Consider the following 19,240-nt stretch of genomic DNA (forward strand, 5'->3'; position numbering starts at 1 on the left):
CTAATGAATAATAATTAACACTTTTCATTTACTATAAGTTAAAGTGCTATGCACATCATAAGGCTATTACTGAATATATGTCACCAGCTCTTACAGTTTTTGTAGCAAATAAGCCTAAATAAGAGAGAGGGCTATGTTCCGACAAAGGATATAAAATATCGGTATCGGCCAAATACGTTTTAACTTATCGGCATATCGAATATCGGCCAAAAATCCAATATCGTGATTCCTTAATAAATACTCGAATAGAACCTATACTCAAATAGAACGTTGCTACTTCGCAGATTTTCACTTACAGTATTGCCGAGAGTAGGTGTCCGGAACGTAACCCCCGCAATAAACGAGGGACTACTGACGGGTGATTAAAAGCTGGGTACGTGCAGGAAGCCTCCCAAATTAAATGAACTCAACTAATTCTGCCAACAAACATGATCAAGGTTTAAAATATAACTTTAATCCCCCGAGCCACAGCATTTCAATATTCTATTTTAATCAGAAAACCTTTCCACTGATTCTTCAAAGATTTAAAAAAAAAAAAAAAAAAACCCTGAAAATGTTCTTTAATAGACATTTAAGACTTTTGGTCACAATAGTTAATTTTGAAATAGGAAATTGTTTGTAGCATTAACACACTGTGAACTGAACACTCAGTCTGCAGGTTTTTTTTTTTTTTTTTTTAGAATCATGGGAATTTATTACATCAGCAGTTGCAACAAAAACGTTTTAAAATCTTCTCCGTCACTCATCATCGCCCCGCCTTCCAACATGGCCGCCGAACCGCACAGCAAAGTGAAAGTCAACTTTTCGAAGTCTGTGACGTCGACGTGATCACCGCTGTTCTGAAAAGATAACTTCAGAAATATTCATAATTTATCCTGTGAGGCTCGGAGCGGTTTGCCATCGTCCTCGCTGGCGTTGCTGGGGAGGAAAGAGGGGGGCGGGGCCTGGGAGTGAAGCAGCAGCCACAAATCAGAGACCAAGAAGAAGAAAAATAAGAAGAGTGATGCTGAAGAACAGGCACGTTGGAATACTGAGTGTGTGTGATGTGTCTAAACTATCACTGTTTACAACAGTGGAAAAAACGGTTCGTTTCTCACAGAAAAACACGTTCACATCTTTGTTTTCCTTTCTGTCATCTCTACGCTGCTGCCCTTTTAACTGAGGAGGAAGATTGTGTTTTTGTTTTTGTTTTAGGTCCTTCAGATGATCTCAAAGGTCTTCTTCAGCTCCATGATCAACTGCCAGTCAGGTTTCTGCATCTCGTCTCTGAACCAGTTTTTCAGGGCGTCGATGGACGCTCGTGTGATCTGAAACAACAACACAACCTCTTGTTACCACTAGAGTCGCATTCGGGCCCAGCCCATAGCCATCATTTCTGAACCCCACCCGACCTGACGAATTAACAGTAATTACAGGTCCAAACCCCCCAAAAACAACATTTTTAATTAAGCTTTGACTACTTATATAGTTATTAACGGTCGGCGGACGCGCGCGGCTAAGGGGGAAGAAGATCAGAGCTGAGGTGGTGTTTGTCCTTTCATGGCCGTCAGAGCTCAATAAATCCCTGCTTCTGCCTGCATTCTGCATTATTCAGACACGGACCCTGCTCTGACATGTCGGATACTTTGTGATCTCACCTGTTTGGGTCGTTGGCCGCGCACGTCCGCTGAGTGCAGCGGCTGAATGAACGTCCATTTGGGCTGATGGATCGCTGGCAGTAGTCCATCTGAAGCTTAACTGAACTTTTTACCTTTCAAGGCCGGTCCGTGCGCGGTCAAATGGTGCCGGTGAATGTATGGCAAGCCGCGTAGCCATATAATTGTATCGTCAGCCGCACGCGTCTGCTGATGCAATCAAAAGCCGAACACCGACCTGGCACATTGTGGCCCGGCCCTAATCTGGGTCGGGTGGGACCTGGCTCCGGGTTCGGGTTAGAAATGACAGCTCTACCAGAAACAAAACTCTAAATATGTGGACACAGAAATGTATAAGACCATTTCCTGATCTATTCAGCACCAGCAACAGCTGGCCGAGCTTAATGAACGCTAACAGATGATAAACTTTCTAAGCTCATTCAGTGCAGCAGTCGAACTGGTCAGATATTATTTTTAAACATGGAAATGTAACTATTTAAGATTATCACGATTCAGTTACATTTATCTGTATAAAAATAAGTGAAACTAATCGAAAGATCATATTTCGTCTTTATTTTCCAGGATTTCACTGCTGAAATTTATACAATTTTTGGAAAGTTATCTAATTTTTGAGCCTTTCTTCTTCTGTGGAAACGAATTTCTGACAGCCTCCAAGTCAAACAGACATATTTGTTCCTATATTGTTTTCTGATATATGTGTAAAAATTAGGTTAACTATTAATGCTTTATGCTGCACTTAAACTATGTTGGTGGCATCAGAATTAAAAGACAAACTTAGTATTTGTATAAACATGTTTGTGTGTTTTACAACAGTAAAATACAATCAGAAAATGTATCAGGCTAAAAGCAGCTGAACAACTGTAGGTAAAATTCCTAGAAACCTGCAAGCCCTAAATTCATAAATCCATTTTATTCACAGTTTGTAGAACGACACAAAACGTATGAAATGTGGGGTTCAAAAACCTTTTTTTTACACCAGCGGTCGACTGATGCAAGCTTTTCTTTGGCTGATGCAGATCTTTAGACATCAGGGCAGATACACAACACGACTTTTTCTTCTATTTTAAATTCTGGCCAAAATGTATTTTTAAATTTACGAAAATATAACTGCTTATATAAAAGCGTATCTATAAGAAAACATTAGAACAACATTTATACAGTCTTTTTCTAGACTCAGTCTACAATAATTGTAAAAAATCAACCTTACCATTTTCTTTTCTTTCCTGACTTTTTAAAATGGATGAGTTGCTTCTAAAAACAATCTGTTATAGTTCGCTCAGTGAAACCGAATACACGCAAACATTTTTCAGAGCATCCCAAGCCCCGCCCCTTCGGTGGGCGTGTCTTTACCTTGCTGACGAGGATGTCGGTGGCTTCGAAGTGGCGGCCGAACATCTTAGGTGCCTCTCCGGGGATCGGTTCGATCTTGACGCAGATCTCCTGCCCTTTCTTGGCAGAATCGACGGGTTTGTGGTTCATCTCAATGCTGGTGACCACACCAATGTCCACAAACTGAGACACAAACCAGTTCCCGTTGATTTAAAAAGGATAAACTCAATAATAATATAAACAAATAAAAAACAAACAGAGGGCTTCGCAGCGAGTCTCACCCCTTTACTGGGCACGCAGATCGGCGTTCCCTGTTTCAGGAGACCGGCCTCCACAGAAACGCCCATTACGATGGGATCTCTGGAGTTAAAGATGAACTGAGGAAGAATTCGCAGCTTCACAGGAAACACGGCGATGTGCCTGAGAAAACATTTATCCTTTAGTCCAAAACCTTTTTAGCCATTTAACACTAGAGTTGCTAAATCACAGTAACTTGCAAAGTTCATTCATTCAACCTTTATTTCTACAGGTGAGTCTCATTGAGCCACGAGGACTCATTTACAAGAGAGACCTGTTTGAAACAAAGAACGCAGATGAGGGTATAAACAACAACAGATAATTATATAAAAAGCATATTAAATGAAAAAGTAAACAGAAGAAATGAAACAAACAGCTACATTATAAAGCGATGTAAAATACTAAAAACAGGAACATGTCTGAGTTGGTTTGTCCCATGAACTTAACAGTTGTTTAAAATCCCAGAGAGAGGTCAAGGTCATCAGGAATGATCTGACCTACATTAGTTATGTAGATTGTGAAGAGGGTGGGTCCTAAGACTGAACCTTGTGGTACACCATTATTAACTGTTAGATAACTGGAAGAAGTTCCATTTATTTGAACTATTTAGTTTAGAAGTACCAAAACTGGACACCTTTCATGAGATGAGCAGGAATTTTGGGGAATAAACGTAATTTAAAACATTGTAAGTTGGCCCTTAACAGGGATATTATAATATAGTTGTGGAAAATACATTTTAGTGAGAAGTACCGCACTCTAAAAAATGATCAACTCTGTCACCTGGATACGTAGGGACAAAAGGAAACAGTAACATGTAGAAAGTTTAGTTTTGTTACTGTAATTTATAGAAATTTGTTTTGTGTAGATAGATGTAGACTGGACTAAAAAAGAACTACAAATATTTCTTTAAATTTGTTACTTTCATAAACTTAGGGTCAAATTCATTCATAACATTTTTATTTTTGTTTGGATATCATACAGTTTGTTTCAATTAGCCCATTTCTAATTAATACTCAAATTTCCTTAATGCCCATATAGTTTTCCATTTGCAATACAGTAGTCCCTCGCTACTTCGTGGTTCAACTTTGGCGAACTCACTCTTTGGCGGATTTTCAAAATAAGATTGGACATGACACACAATTGATTGATGGATGAGCCGCACGATCGGCATGGATTAATTTAAAATAAATTATTTAGCACGTGAGAAGCTGATGTGTCATGATCTCCGCTCTCTGTCACGCCCACATTTCTCCTCCGTGCTGCAGCTTTGTGAAGATGTCCTGCTGCGCTTCTCTTCTCTACAATTTAAATTTAAATATTCCCACGGTAAGTTTCCAACAATTTCTCAGAAATGCATCTTCCCTTTGCTTTGTTAAAACTAGATGAACTACAGCTTGATCAGACGGAGAATAAAAGTTATCAGGATAACATGAAACGGAACAGAAAAAAATATATAAGTTTGTCCTAAAAGAAAAACTACCTTAAACAGTTTAGATTAAATTAGATTAAATATTAGACCTATTTTTTTCTGGTTTTGCTTTAAAATGACAAAAACTTATTGTTCCTCTTTATTGGCAGCCTTGAATATTGGAAGGAAAATACGTTTATGAACTTTTATAAACTACATCTTCATAAATTTACTGTCACGAGTGTAAAACATGATGATCTACAACATTACACTTTGAGCATAAATCTACGTTATCGCCTTCTGAAGCAAAAAATAAATAAAAGAACAGAAACAAAGCTTGTTTACAAACTTTGTTGACATTTTTACAAACCAGCAGGGAGACGAGGATGTAAATTTTAAATTAAATATTGTACATAATCCCACAGTTGGGGTCCCACAGGGCTCGATTCTTAGACCCCTTCTGTTTTCACTCTATCTGCTCCCTCTGGGGTCTATCCTGAGGAAACATGGTCTTTCATTCCATTGTTATGCTGATTATTGTCAGATTTACCTGCCCTTGAAACCAGCTAGTGCTTGCTCCATTCACCCTCTGTTAAAATGTCTGGATGACATTAAGGCGTGGATGGTTTCAAATTCCTTAAGTTTTAACGATCAGAAGACTGAAATCATTGAGTTTAGCCCTAGCTCAACCGCCACCTCTGATCCTGTAAACCTGGACTCCCTTCAGCCATATCTTAAGCAGTCCGTTAAAAATCTCGGGATGGTTTTAGACTCTGACTTCAAGTTTGACAACCAAATCATCTCTGTTCTGCGGAAAAGCTTCTTACAATTAAGGCAGGCAGCTAAGCTTAAGCCAGTGTTGTGCAGATCTGACCTTGAAAAACTAGCCCATGTCTTTATCACGACCCGACTGGACTACTGTAACACACTCTATGCTGGGTAGGCAGGGTGTCCATCTCACGTCTCCAGCTCATCCAGAATGCTGCTTTCAGCTCTTAACTGGAACTCGTAGGTTTAAACACATCACACCAGTTCTGTCCTCCCTTCACTGGCTCCCTGTGCATACCAGAATAGGCTTTAAAATTCTCCTGTTGACCTTTAAGTGCCTAAATGGCCTTGTACCCTCTTACCTCTGAGCTACTAGAACCATATATTCTATCTCGGGCCCTGAGATCATCCGATTGGCTGCTTTTGGCTGTTCCAAAAACAAGACTGAAGCTCAGAGGAGATCAGGCATTTTCAGTCATGGGCCCCAAACTCTGGAACAACCTGTCCCCCAACATTAGGCAGGCCGCATCCCTTCCTGTGTCTAAATCTGCTAAAAACACACGTGGTATTTCACACAGCGCGAGTTGATTTAGTATTTTTTGTGTTTTTATGTTTTTCTATTTAATGCTTTCAATTAATTTTTCCGTACCATCATTGGTGTTATTTTTTCCATTAATTTACAATGACAACAGCTGCTGTTTTAAATGTGCTTTATAAACCAGTGCACACCAAAGCATGAACAGTACTAAAACTACCGGTATTTAAAGTCCAACGCAAGTTTTATGAATTTGTTCTTAGACACACCCATAACCTTAAGAAAAAGGTAAAAGGAATAAGAAGAGACGTCATTGGAGTTTTCTTACTTGAACTCCTCCTGCTTGGCCTTCTTGTAGTCCTCTCTAAATTTGGTGAAGGCATCAAAAAGATGGTAGATGATCTCGGCCGCAAAGATTCGAACCCCCAGGTTGTCGGCCATCTCCTGACTCTCCCTCTCCACTTTCACGTCAAACGCCAGGATCACAGCGTACCTGTTGACGGCAGAGGAACACAACTACCTCTCACGTTTACGGATTCGGACTTTAAATCGTTTGATGAGGCAGTTGAGTTTGCGCAGGAGACGGTGACGTACTGCGTGTCATGCTCCAACATGGTCGACGCCTTCATCACGTCCTTTTTATGAACCGGGCCGATGTTGATACCAGCGTACTGCAGGAACACACAAAAATAACTACGAATATCAGCCTATTCCTTTAGTTTTGGTGTTTAAAGTCGTCTGAAACTGCTCAACAGATATTGTAACATAAGTTTACCATCGAGTAGATACTCAAAACATTAACAGAGGTAAACAGGGAAGTAAACAGGCAGGAAAACATGGATGAATAGGAATGTGGAACAGATGAACAACTGACATCAGCAAACTAAATTGTTTTTTACTTTAGCTAGCCTAATTAGTTTTCAGGTCACATGATCACTCATCTCACTCTCTTGGATGTCATGTGACTACTGCAGCCTTCTTCAGAATCCTGCTTGCTTTCATAATTAGAAAGACAATTACCATACTTTTCAGCCTATAAGTTGCATTTTTTATCTTCATAATTTTCATGCCCTGCGACTTATAGGTTGAAGCGACATATTTATGGATTTTTTTCCCCATATTTATAAACCATTTTTTGGCTGAGATATGACCGTTTTCATTCATTCTGACTGGAAAAAAAAATGGGGGGTTGCAGTACCACTTTCAGCCACTTGATGGCAGCAGAGTAGTAATAGTTGTATGGCATGCCGTTGTATCATGTAATAGGTAAACGTGGCTATAATGACAAATTCAATAAAGTTCAAGACAAAAACAACTGGACTTTATTTAATACAATTCACTTTCTATTTTATTGTTTTTTTCTTAAACTTGTTTGAATGTACATGTCCTGGATGACTGAGAATCTTCACCAGCTATTAATGACACAACAAGCCTGCCACAGTCTCCCCACATTCATTCTGCTCGCTGCTTGGAACCGTCAATCCAGCTGCACCGCCCCGGCGAAATGCAGCTGATTTGACCAATAAAGTGCATTTATTAAGCAAACGTTAAGACTGATTGATCCCATTGGTTTTTGACACACCGGTCCACATTTCCGGGGTCGGTCCACATTTCCGAGTTGTCAGTGGTGACCCGTAACAAACGCGACGCGTCAGCGGTGACGCATAATAGATGCGGCGTACACGGCAAAGCGACATATTTAAGGGATTTTTCCGCTTTATTAGACAAATATGGACTGATGTGACTTATAGGGCAGTGGGACGTGTACGATGGAAAATACGGTAATTATTCAGTCCTAAAAGGTGACTAAAGGAAATTAGACATGGTTTTGCGACAATGACAGTGTTTTACAATACATAATACACAGTTACTGACACCGTATTTTCCGGCGTATAAGTCGCAGTTTTTTTGTATAGATTTGTCAGTCCTGCGACTTATACGTTTTTTTTTTTCCATCTTCATAAGGCTATTTTTGAGTGACGCTTTAAATTTCTAAGAACTGCAACAGCAAGTCCTCCCATGCGTGCTCGCTCAACTCAGCTGGTGCAGGCGGAAGAACGTTGGAGAGCTAGCGGCTCCGGCCACGATGGATGGATGGATGGATGGCGCCGAGCCGCCAAGGCGAAATGAAGCTGTTGTGACCATTTAATAAACGCATAATACATGCAACGGGTCAGCAGTGACGTAGGGCTAGACGATATGGACAAAACATTTATCACAATATATTTTTTTATTTAGGTCAATAACGATATAATTCCGATATCGATATAAACAATATAAAATCCTCAGAAAAACTGTACAAATAAATTAACGTTCACCTTTTTTTGTATTTAGCCTTCAAAGAAATTTGAAATCACCGTCAAATAAACATAAAACTCTAAACTTTTGTCAATATTAATAGCTTTAACTTTAAACAACAACATAACCAACATTTGCTGCAGGGGTTTCTCTTCTGATACAGCTGGGGGTGTTTCAGGGACACGTTGGCTCAAACTTTTATTGTGCTTCATCTTCTGACTCTCAGCATATTCTGTCGAGTGGAACAAGTTAGATGTGTTCCCTCCGCTAGTTGGACCGACTGTCACATTTTGCAGCACACCGACTGAAACCTGCAGTTTATCGGCTCTTAGAAAGCCGAACCACTTCCACACCGCCGAATTAGTCTTTCCTCTCTTATCAATTATGCCATCTGCTTTCTCTTCGCTTGTGAAAGCTTGTTCAGTCACATTCAGATGGTCATGGGCACTCATTTTGAAGAAAACTTAATGCGCGTTGGTGATTAGCCTAGCCTGCTACCGCTAACTTCTGGACTCAAGCTCTGCGTAACGTCTACATCAACACGCACTTACGTAGTTGTGCCGCGGCTTTTTCTGTCGGGGTTGAAACTGAAGCGTCCGCTTCAACCCGAACAGAAAAAGAAATGTGTTAGTGAAACGCTGCAATCGTATCGAAATATCGAAAATGTGTTTAAAATTTATATAAAAGTATATCGCAACACATATCGAATTATTGTCCAGCCCTACGGTGACGCATAATAAATGCGACTTCCTCTTCATGATGCTTTTTTTGACTGATGCGACTTATACGCTGGAAAATACGGTACTTGGATTGACAGGTTAAAAAAAAAAAGGTAGAAACTAACTAAAAGTTACTACAAACATTGGTAAAACAACGGGTTAAATAAATAAACAGATAAACAAAATGGTGCTCACAGGGACTTTGGATGTTCTTAGAAACTCCAGCAGAGCCTCCAGTGATCCCAGTGTGGACGCCTGAACATAAACTCCTTTCTCCTCCAGTTTGATGGAGCTCAGCGTCTGTTTAAGCTCCCGAACCAGTTCATCCTGAAAAACAATGAGTACATTTTACCCGGACCTGGAAACCACTTTAATAAGAACAGAGAGACGGAGGCTAAACGATAGATACCCTTAAAACTGGGATCTCGTCTTCTTTATGCGCCACCAGCAGAGGGAGCCCAGCCAGCGTCTTCTCCAGGTCTTTACCCAAGATCTTCACGCCCTGAGACGTCGACACCTCTTTGTGCTTCTCGTACTGGCTCTACACAAAACAAATCAAAAGAGAGGATGGTTAACTCAGACTCACCCATGTTGGATAAAAAAAAAAAACTAAACAGGAAGTGGTTAATTCACTTTAACCTAATAGCCCATAAATCATTATTAACAGAATTTATACACAAAAAACAAAAGTTTAACTAGAGAAAGTGCATTTCCTGTAAAAATGCAGTGTGAATGCTTATTGCAGACGCACTTCCTGAAAAACAGCTGAAATTAGCTAAAAACGTGCTGAAATGTAGCTGAAGTGCATGAACAAGCCTAAGTTAGCAGACAAAAGAAGAACACATATTTGCTGAATTAGGATTAAATAAGCAGAAATTAGCTAAATAAATTAGTAAAGTAGCTAAAAAAAAGTTGAAATTAGCAAAAAAACAGCTGAAAAGTAGCTAAAAAGGCAGGAAAAAAGCTTTAACTACCCGAAAGAAGTGGAAGGAGCTGAAATTCAATTAAAATTTGAATTCAAATTCAATTCAATTCAATTCAAAAATACTTTGTTAATCCCAAAGGGAAATTAAGTGTTGTCGTAGCTCATCATCCTGGTTTCATTAAAGAGTTGCTAGATGCTGATAACTGTGGGCAGGAAGGATTTCCTGCAGTGAAGCCGAAGAATCTGGCCAAAGATACCGATCCGTCCACCCAGATCCAGATCCATAAAATGAGCTAAAGAAATGTGGAATGAGCTGAAAAAACTAAATTTAGCACAAAACAAATATATCAACTGAAATAGCAGAAATAGCTGGAACTAGCAGAAAAATGTTGAAAGGAGCATAGCAAGCTGAAATTTGCAGAAAAAAGTTAATTAGGCTGAAAGTAGCAGAACTTACCAAGAAAAACATGAATTTATCTGAAAACAGCTGAAATTAGCTACGAATGCTAACAAAAAGTAGCTGAAAAAGTAGAACAAGCTTAAATGAGCAGAAGAAAGCAGAAAACATGTTTGTTGAAAGAAGCAGAAATGAGCAGAAAAAAGTGGAAATTATCTGAAAAATGCTGAAATTAGTAAAATATAGCTGTAAAGTAGCTAAAAAAAGCAGAAAGAAACTGAAATTACAAAAAGGAAGTGGAGCGTGCACATTTTTGCTGAATTACGGTAGGCTGGAATATCTGGAATTAGTCGAAAAAGCTAAAATTAGTATAAAAACAGATAAATAGTAGCTGAAATTGTAGACAAAAGCTGAAACTTGCAGAAAGAAGCTGAAAGAAGCAAAACAAGCTGAAATTAGCAGAAAGGAGTTAGAAGAAGCACAAAAACTTTGTAGTTAGCAGAAAGAATCTGAAAGGAGCACAAAACAGCTGAAAAAACAGCTGAAATTAGCTGAAAGTAGCTGAAAAACTGTTTAAATTTGCACAAGGAAGCTGAAAGAAGCTGAAGCAGAACCAAATGGGAAAGGAGCAGTAAAAGGTTGTGAACACATCTAAAGATATGAAGGATGTAAAATGAGCTCAATTTTCTATGAGAGAAAAAAAAAAAAGGCAGAAAAGGCTAAATATTTCAAAAAGCTAAAGTTGCACCAATACCAAAAGTCATCGCAGGATTGTCCTGAAAGAGCTGAACGTTTTGATGATTTGTTGAAATGGCACAAAAAATTACTGAAAAACGTAGAGAAGAAAAATGGATCACAACCGTGTGAATGCTTCATAAACATTCAGAGTTAATGAATGAACATGGCACTTGACGGACGCCAAGGTTCCTCTGCACCAAAACCAAAACAGGTTTTGCATTTGTACCGTTTCACTTCTAACTCACACATTTTGTTTTAATACGTTTGAAGCTCTAACACACTCCTCAGAAACAAACAGGACAGCAGCTTTGGTTTTTTTAAGTGTTTTACCTTCACTCGGAGCTCCTTCAGAGGAGGCGGCAGCAGCAGGCCTCGGATCTGTGTGACGATCGGCCCCTCCACTCCCGGGACAATGATGGTCTGCCCCTCCCGCAGACAACCGTTGATCAGGATGACGTCTATCGTGGTTCCCATGCCGGGCAGAGCCTTCACCTGAGAACACGCACATCATTCCAGGCAGTGATTACGTGAGCCGTGCAGGTGCTTTTAAGAGGGTGGGCACGCGAACACTCACCTCCATGACCTGAGCCCGCAGCTCGTCACAGTGCGCTAACCGGCGAGCCAACATGGTCTGAGTCAGCTCGACCAATAGGGCGATGAGGTTTCCCATCCCGTCTCCGCTGTGAGCCGAGGTGGGAACCAACGACACAAACGTTCGAGGGTCTTTGTTCTCGTAGAACAAGGCGGCGTTCAGACCCTGAGGAACAGGAAAAAATAAAAATAAAAAAGTTGTAACAGTCTGGAAACGAACGGAGGTGAAACGCAGCGCTGCGACTGGCCGGTTATGATACTGGGCTCCACAACCTGCTGAGCGAACTCTATGATGATCGCCTTGGCTCTCTCATCAAACTCATCCTTGGTGTTTTTCTTCTGCTTCTTCAGCGTGGCCACGACGTCGGTGTCCGGACTCTTTTTCCAGTCGTACAGACGGTCGATCTGATGAGAAACAAGCCGCAGCTGTTACAAACAGCAGAAGACGACGACGCTGAAAATGGCGAGCCGCTGCGAACAAACCTTGTTGAGTGCAACAATGAACGGACACTTCTTCTCCTTCAGCAGGTTGATCGACTCGATCGTTTGAGGCTCGAGGCCGTGCATGATGTCCACCACCAGGATGGCGATGTCACACAGAGAGCTGCCTCTGTTCCTCAGGTTACTGCAGAAGCAGATAAGACAGTTGGACAGGCTACAAAGGACAAACAAGAAGACGAGTTGGACCGGACAGAAGGACAATACCTGAAGGACTCGTGTCCAGGTGTGTCGATGATCAGCATGCCAGGAATCTTGAGGTTTTCTTTGTCGAACTGCACCAAAAGTTGGGGTCAACAAACCGTAAACGCGGAGGACTGCTTTTACCTGACAGAGTGAAACATCGTACGTTTTTAACCATCTTGGTCTGCTCCTCGATGGTCTCCTTCGGGACGTTTGTGGCTCCGATCTGCTGAGTGATCCCTCCAGCCTCCCCGTCCTGAACATGGGTGTGTCGGAGCTGCAAACAATAAGAAAGACTCGACACTGAAACAAAAGCATCCGCGCACGCGTTACCGTGGGTAAACCAGACAGTACAGACAGCCTGGAACAGTCAGCAAGCAGAAAATAACCATCAGTCAACAACCATAGCTGTTTACAGTCTGAGGCAACAGAAGATTATATTAAGTAAACAGTTTTCAACGAGTAAACAACTGTACAAAGTAAATAACTAATCTTAAACAACAACTCTAACAAGTAAAACTTCTTCACTAACCTGGAAAAACGCTTGTAACAATTAGGGCTGGGCGATATTTCAAAGATATCAACATCTCAATATTTTTAAAATATCTAGATAATTTCATTTGCGATACAAGATGAGGCTATATCGATATAAACGATATAGTGTTATACTTGAAAATCCGCCTGCTGTCTTCTCTTTCTCCCCTCCTCTCCCTCACTACAAACCCAGCGCCTCACTCGTGCGCGCTCCCACTGTTTCCTGCTTCTCCAGGTGGGGTGGCACGTTGCAGCCACAATTACCACTGTTGCCAGATTGGGCGGTTTACCACCAGTTGGGCAGTTTTCATTCTGATTTTGCCAGTAAAAATTGCTTTGGGCGGGTGGGGATAATTTGGGCGGATTTGGAGTCAGATCAGCAGTTTTTGAGTTAACCTATTAAACACATTTCAACCAATCTTTCATCAATATTTCATAGCAAAGCTCCCCTGACCTTTGACCATCACTGATTGGCTACTGTCATCTGACAGGGCATTCACAACAGAGAACTGGTGAGACAGTTAGTGGACACCTCGTTGAGTGGGCTGGCCCGTTGCAGCCATACGTTGGAGCGGCGGCCATATTGGATGTGGCAGAACTGCCGGTCAACTAATACAGGAAATGCACTGAACTTCATAAAGCACCGTTCTACCAAGTATGTTAACGCCTGTCATTTACACACACTAATACATTTGGAAAACAAACAGGCACCAAAGACAACATTTATATGAAATCTCATCTTATAACTTTTAATGTGATTTTTAAAAAAATGTTTACTCCTTAAACGTTTAGGTTAAAGGTAAGCACTAAACCAACATGCATTATTTTGAGTGTTTACAACTACTAATGGGTGTAACACTATTACTGTGGTGATAAATATAGAAATATTCATATTTAATAACCAGATCCTGAAATGTGACGTGTTGAATTTCTGAATAAACCTATAAACACCAATATATCTTTACAGGGGGTGGGGGTATTGTGTGTGTGTGTGTGTATATATATATATATATGTGTGTGTGTGTTGGGGTGGGAGGGTGCATGTGCGTGTGTTCAAACACTAAATATAACAATATATTGATTGGGCGGGTTTTTGTGTGATGGGGCGGTTTTTAACAGACTTTTGGGCTGGAAAGCCATGACTATCTGGCAACACTGACAATTACTCACAAATTGGAGGGACAGCAAGGGGAGAAAAAAGGCTTTGTTATTTGGAGATGGTTCGGATTTAATTTGACGGACGTGCAGCAGAAAAATGTTTGCTGTAGACAATGCCGAAAACAAGTCCCGACCAAAAAGGGTCGAGCCCAACAAACCATTGTCACCAGTTAAAACTGCGCTATAAAGTGGAGCATGAAGAGTGTGTTCAACTTCGTGCTGCAGCTCCGACTGTGAAGCCTTCCCAGAATTCCTTCCCTGAAACAAACTACGGTACGAAACTCTTTAACCTGTGCTGTGCCTTGTGAGAGGAACAGAGAGGTGGTGTGAGATTATTAAGGACCGTGCCTTTAGCGATATGATCGAGCCACCTCTCGCTCCAAGACTTCATGTGTAGTTTTCTGCACGTCTGTGCTGCCAACTCCACGCGGCCCCTCCTTCTCCCTCACGTGCTGCTTCCCACACGCTTACTAACGTCGTGAAGGAGGCGCAGCTGAAGAGGATTATTATTTAATATATGTAAATAGTTTATTTTTTAAGACATTTATTTTGTACAGTTACAGCTGTTTGTTAACAAATGTGCCTGTGTGACAACTGGGCCAAAGCTTTGACTCAGAAATATAATTTTGTTATTACTTTATGGAAAGACCAAAAATATTGCGATATATATCGCAATTTATCGTAAAAACATTGAGATATTAATTGCAGTCCATATCGCCCTGCCCTAGCAACGATGAACAGTTAAGACAGTCCAGCAAACTCCCAACAGTTTGCAAACATTAGGTTCAAAACGAGGAAACAACTGGTAAACAACCAACAGGCAGGAAAATGTAAACAACCAAAATTACTTGGATGAACGGTAAAAAACAAACATGCGTTTAAATAATTCACTCAAACAATAAAAAGTTAGGACACGATCTATAAATATACGATAAATAGTAAATACCTAGTCAGTAAATGGACGTTAATTGGTACACAACTAGTAAATCGTTGGTAAACAGTCTACAAACAAGTGGCAGGCAGACAACCAACAGTTTGTGGTCTAAACAGAGTAAATGTTAAATACACTAATCAGCAGGTAAAAATATAGAAAACTGAAAGATTCACAAACTTTCAAGCACCACAGTAAATATACAGTCAAGACACAATTCTAGCTGATAAACAGCAAGTAAACATTTGATCAACTGTAAACACCTGGCAAATAGTTAATCAGTAACCAGCAAGAGGACAGCCAGTAACCAGCCAGTAAGAATTACCTTGTCGAGGATCTTTGTCTTTCCCGTGTCGACGTGTCCAAGCACGCACACCACCGGCGCTCTCAGCTTGTCCAAGATGATGTTCTTCAAGTTCGCTGCTCGGCGTTTCTATGACGACGCAAAACGTTTGTCAGAGACGAGCTGGGCAGCCGGGAGTGTGGACTCCTCGAGTAGTTCGGCGTCTCACCTCTATCCTCTTCTTGGCGCGGTCGTACACTTGCTCCTCCTTCGTCCTGCCGTCCTCTTCCTCGCTCTCGCTGCTCTCGTCTTCACTGACCTCTCTCCTCTTCCCCTGACCTGCTGGCGCCGGCTCTTTCTCCCCGTCGCCGTCTTCCTCGCTTTCCTCCTCGTCCTCGTCGTCATCCTCCTCGTGTTCCTCCTCTTCTTCCTCCTCCTCGCTGGCTGCAGGCTGGGGAGGAGCAGCAGTCTCCTCTTTGACCTCAATGTGAACTTTCTTCAACTCTGACAGACAAAAAGAAAAGCGCAAACCTTACATCGGAGAGTTACAACTGCATTTTGTCTAAAAACACAGTTGTCCACAAAAATGTCAGACAGAAGGGTTGAAATTTCTGAGTATTAAAGGAAATTTGAAAGTGCCATAATTCAGTTGGTTTATATATCACCAAGTCACAACAGAAGTCGTCTCAGGGCACAGAACAGAAACATTCATATATAAAAATAATAATTTAACGTTATTTATCTGAGGAGCAGACTGCTTTGAGTTTAACTCCATCACAGAACTCTCATCTGGAGCAAGCATGAAGGTGACAGTGGAAAGGAAAAACTCCCTCATGAGGAAGAAACCTTTAGCAGAACCAGGCTCAGGACAAGCGACCGTCTGCTTCGACCGGCTGGGTTTGAGAGGAACAGATACACAATGGCAGATCGAGAATCACGTTAAAATCGAAATAATGTCAAACGAAAACTATTCAATTTTAACAATTCATTTCAGGAAATGAGGTCAATTTGTCATCTAGTAGTCTAAGTCTATAGCAGCAAAAAAAAAGCCAACTCTAACCATAGGATTTATCAAAAAGGAAAGTTTTAATCCCAGTCTTAAAACTGGACAATGTGTCAGCCGCATGGACAGAAACTGGAAGTTGGTTCCACAAGAGAGGAGCCTGATAACTGAAATATCTACCTCCCATTCTGCTTTTGGAAACTCTAGGAACTACAAATAAACCTGCAGTCTGAGAGCGAAGTGCTCTGTTAGGAAAATATGGAACAATAAGATCTGTAATATAAGATGGAGCTAGGTCGTTGAGAGCTTTGTAGGTTAGAAGTAAGATTTTGAATTATATTCTGGATTTGACAGGGAGCCAGTGGAGAGAAGCTAAAACTGGAGATATATGATCTCTCCCACTAACTCCAGTTAAGACTCTGGCAGCAGCATTTTGGATCAACTGAAGACATTTTAAAGAAATATTTGGACACCCAGATAATAAACCATTGCAATAGTCCAGTCTAGACATGACAAATGCATGATCCAGTTTTTCTGCATCATTTTTAGATGTTTCTAATTTTAGGGATATTACGCAGGTGGAAGAAGGTGGTTCTTGTAACGTTTTTAATGTGAGGGATAAAAGACATGTCCTGATCAAAAATAACACCAAGGTTTTTAACATTAGAGCTGGAGGACAGATTCATGTCATCTAAGGAGGGAGAAAGACTGAAAAATTAATTCCTAAGATGCTCAGGTTCAAAAACTAAAACCTCAGTCTTGTCTGTGTTCAAAAGCAGAAAATTAAGGGTCATCCAGGTTTTTATGTCTTTAAGACAAACTTGTAGTCTAAGTAGCTGATTGGATTCATTGGGTTTCATGGACAAATATAACTGTGTATCATCAGCATAACAATGAAAATGTATCCCATGCTGTTTAATAATTTTACCTAATAGAAGCATATATAATGTAAAGAGTATTGGTCCGAGCACTGAACCCTGAGGAACTCCATGACTAACTTTGGTGTATGAAGAAGATACATTAGTTACATTTACAAATCGAAATCTATAAGATAAATATGATTTAAACCAATTTCATAACTAATTAGCATAGGTGAATAGTTTAAATCAAACGGCAAAGGCCAAGCTTAAACATAAAAAATACAGAAACTGTACAAGACAAGTACAAATCACTTGTTTCAAAAGACAAAGAAAATGTCTAGGTGTGCTAAAAAATGTATTCAACTCTCAAAAAAGCTAAATACTTGGGATGCACAATATTGGATTTTTGGCCGATATCTGATATGCCAATATGTTAAAACTTATTTGGCCGATAACGATACCAATACCGATTTTAAAAATTTTCCTAGACCTACTTACAGACTACACAACTTTCTCTGCTGTGGAATTAAAATACTACATTATTCTGCATGGTTTTTGCCAGTTTGGCCTGCTACCAAATGCAGATGACAAAAAAGGAGCTGAAAATGATGTAACACTTCAACTTGGATTATGTTTAATGTCAAATTTATTCATGACATCTACTCTCTCTAACACAATGACAACGCTCGAACAGTGCAAACTTGTAAATTCTCACAAATCTAAACTCTACCTGTTCACAAGCGACAAGTAAAAAGCGCATAAGTAGTAGTGCATGAATAGATATACTTGATAATTTCTTCAATTAAAAAAACAACTTGACAGAAGACCTTTATATCAGTGAGTTATTTTGGTGGAATGGCCGATGTACGATATTTAACTTTATCGCTATTATCGGCCGATACTGATACCATGCTGATAATATCGTGCATCCCTACTAAATACACTGTACTTAAATTAAATAAGTAAAAAATACATATAATATTACAAGACTGGTAAACAATTTTGTAAATTAACTTTATAATAAAATGAAAAATAAAATAAAATGTGACCGTTACCAAAAAGCTTCATGCATTTATTAAGTTTGTTTGCTAATTGAACTCTTACAATCAAACTAAATGATTAATCTAATCTGTAAAAAACAAATAAAACACTAAAAGGGTCTACACAAAAAAACTAAGGGGAATAAAAAAACATTTATTCAGTCTAAATAAATAAATATAAAGCATAAAGCAGCGATGTGGTCAGTACCCAAACAGAAAGCTGTTAAAGGAGCAGTTCAGCCTAATTTACACAAAGACTCGTCAAATCAAGAAGGGGTTCTCTGCAGAGCAAAAGTGGGCGTTTCTGGAGAATAGGCGTTTGTAGATTGCAAACACTGATTGGCTAGCTGTATTTGCTGACTCTTTAGGAAAGTTACGTCAACTCTTTTTTTAAACTGAAGGTTTCTAACAAAAGCTAAAAACTAAATGTTCTCTTTAGAAGTGTCTTCTGTGAGATCTGATCTATGAAAGGAGCTGAAACATGGAGTACGGTTGACCCTTAAAATGTGAGACAGCTGAGGAAGTTAACCAGTAAACAGAAATACCTGCTCCAGTTGCAGAAATCTGACAGAAACTGACAATCACTCATCTGCGCTGACTGCAAGTTGAACAAGAAAATGTGAAGTTAAAGGAAACATCCTTTGTCCCAAGGCCACTTTAAGTATCATTGTTATTATTATTTATTATTTATGAATCGATTGTAACTATTGTCACATTATTCAACAACCAAAACATATTGTTTTTTAATGTAACAGCTAGGTATTAAAAACACAAACATTTAGCCCTACCCACTACCCATTTATGTTGCTCTTATTTTGAAATGTAACTGGAAGTTCTGTGTTAAAAGAGGCAGAAAGAGAAGTTATGGAGACGCCGCTAACGTCGAACTGGTTAACACCATAGACATAATGTCAGTGGTTAACACAAACGCCTTGGTTTTTTTTTTGTCCAGCCTTGTTTTTGTTTTTTGTCCAATCAGATGTGGCCCTCAAGATACGCCTTTTATCTTATAGTTTAATCAGATGTGGCCCTCTAGATATGCTTTGTTTTTTATCGTCCAATCAGATATGGCCCTCTAGATATGCCTTGT

At 40.0% G+C, this 19,240-nt stretch overlaps 1 protein-coding gene across 2 annotated transcripts in view; it reads right to left on the bottom strand.

The window, feature by feature from the left end:
- Positions 1–434: 434 nt before the first annotated feature.
- Positions 435–19,240, bottom strand: part of eif5b (eukaryotic translation initiation factor 5B) — a 26,468-nt gene continuing 7,662 nt past the window's right edge. For both annotated transcript variants that reach the window (XM_037696529.1, XM_037696528.1), the window contains 15 exons: positions 15,477–15,751; positions 15,290–15,397; positions 12,508–12,618; positions 12,366–12,433; positions 12,144–12,285; positions 11,934–12,065; positions 11,644–11,826; positions 11,400–11,561; positions 9,419–9,550; positions 9,205–9,336; positions 6,587–6,663; positions 6,321–6,485; positions 3,266–3,404; positions 3,006–3,167; positions 435–1,307 (listed from right to left, as the gene is read on the bottom strand). In XM_037696529.1, the coding sequence (XP_037552457.1) occupies positions 1,200–1,307; positions 3,006–3,167; positions 3,266–3,404; positions 6,321–6,485; positions 6,587–6,663; positions 9,205–9,336; positions 9,419–9,550; positions 11,400–11,561; positions 11,644–11,826; positions 11,934–12,065; positions 12,144–12,285; positions 12,366–12,433; positions 12,508–12,618; positions 15,290–15,397; positions 15,477–15,751 (2,096 nt within the window). In that variant the 3' untranslated portion in view covers positions 435–1,199. The remainder of the gene's footprint in view (positions 1,308–3,005; positions 3,168–3,265; positions 3,405–6,320; positions 6,486–6,586; positions 6,664–9,204; positions 9,337–9,418; positions 9,551–11,399; positions 11,562–11,643; positions 11,827–11,933; positions 12,066–12,143; positions 12,286–12,365; positions 12,434–12,507; positions 12,619–15,289; positions 15,398–15,476; positions 15,752–19,240) is intronic.

This window comes from Nematolebias whitei, chromosome 23, assembly GCF_014905685.2.
Source record: "Nematolebias whitei isolate Nwh7 chromosome 23, NemWhi1, whole genome shotgun sequence".
Lineage (NCBI taxonomy): Eukaryota > Metazoa > Chordata > Actinopteri > Cyprinodontiformes > Rivulidae > Nematolebias > Nematolebias whitei.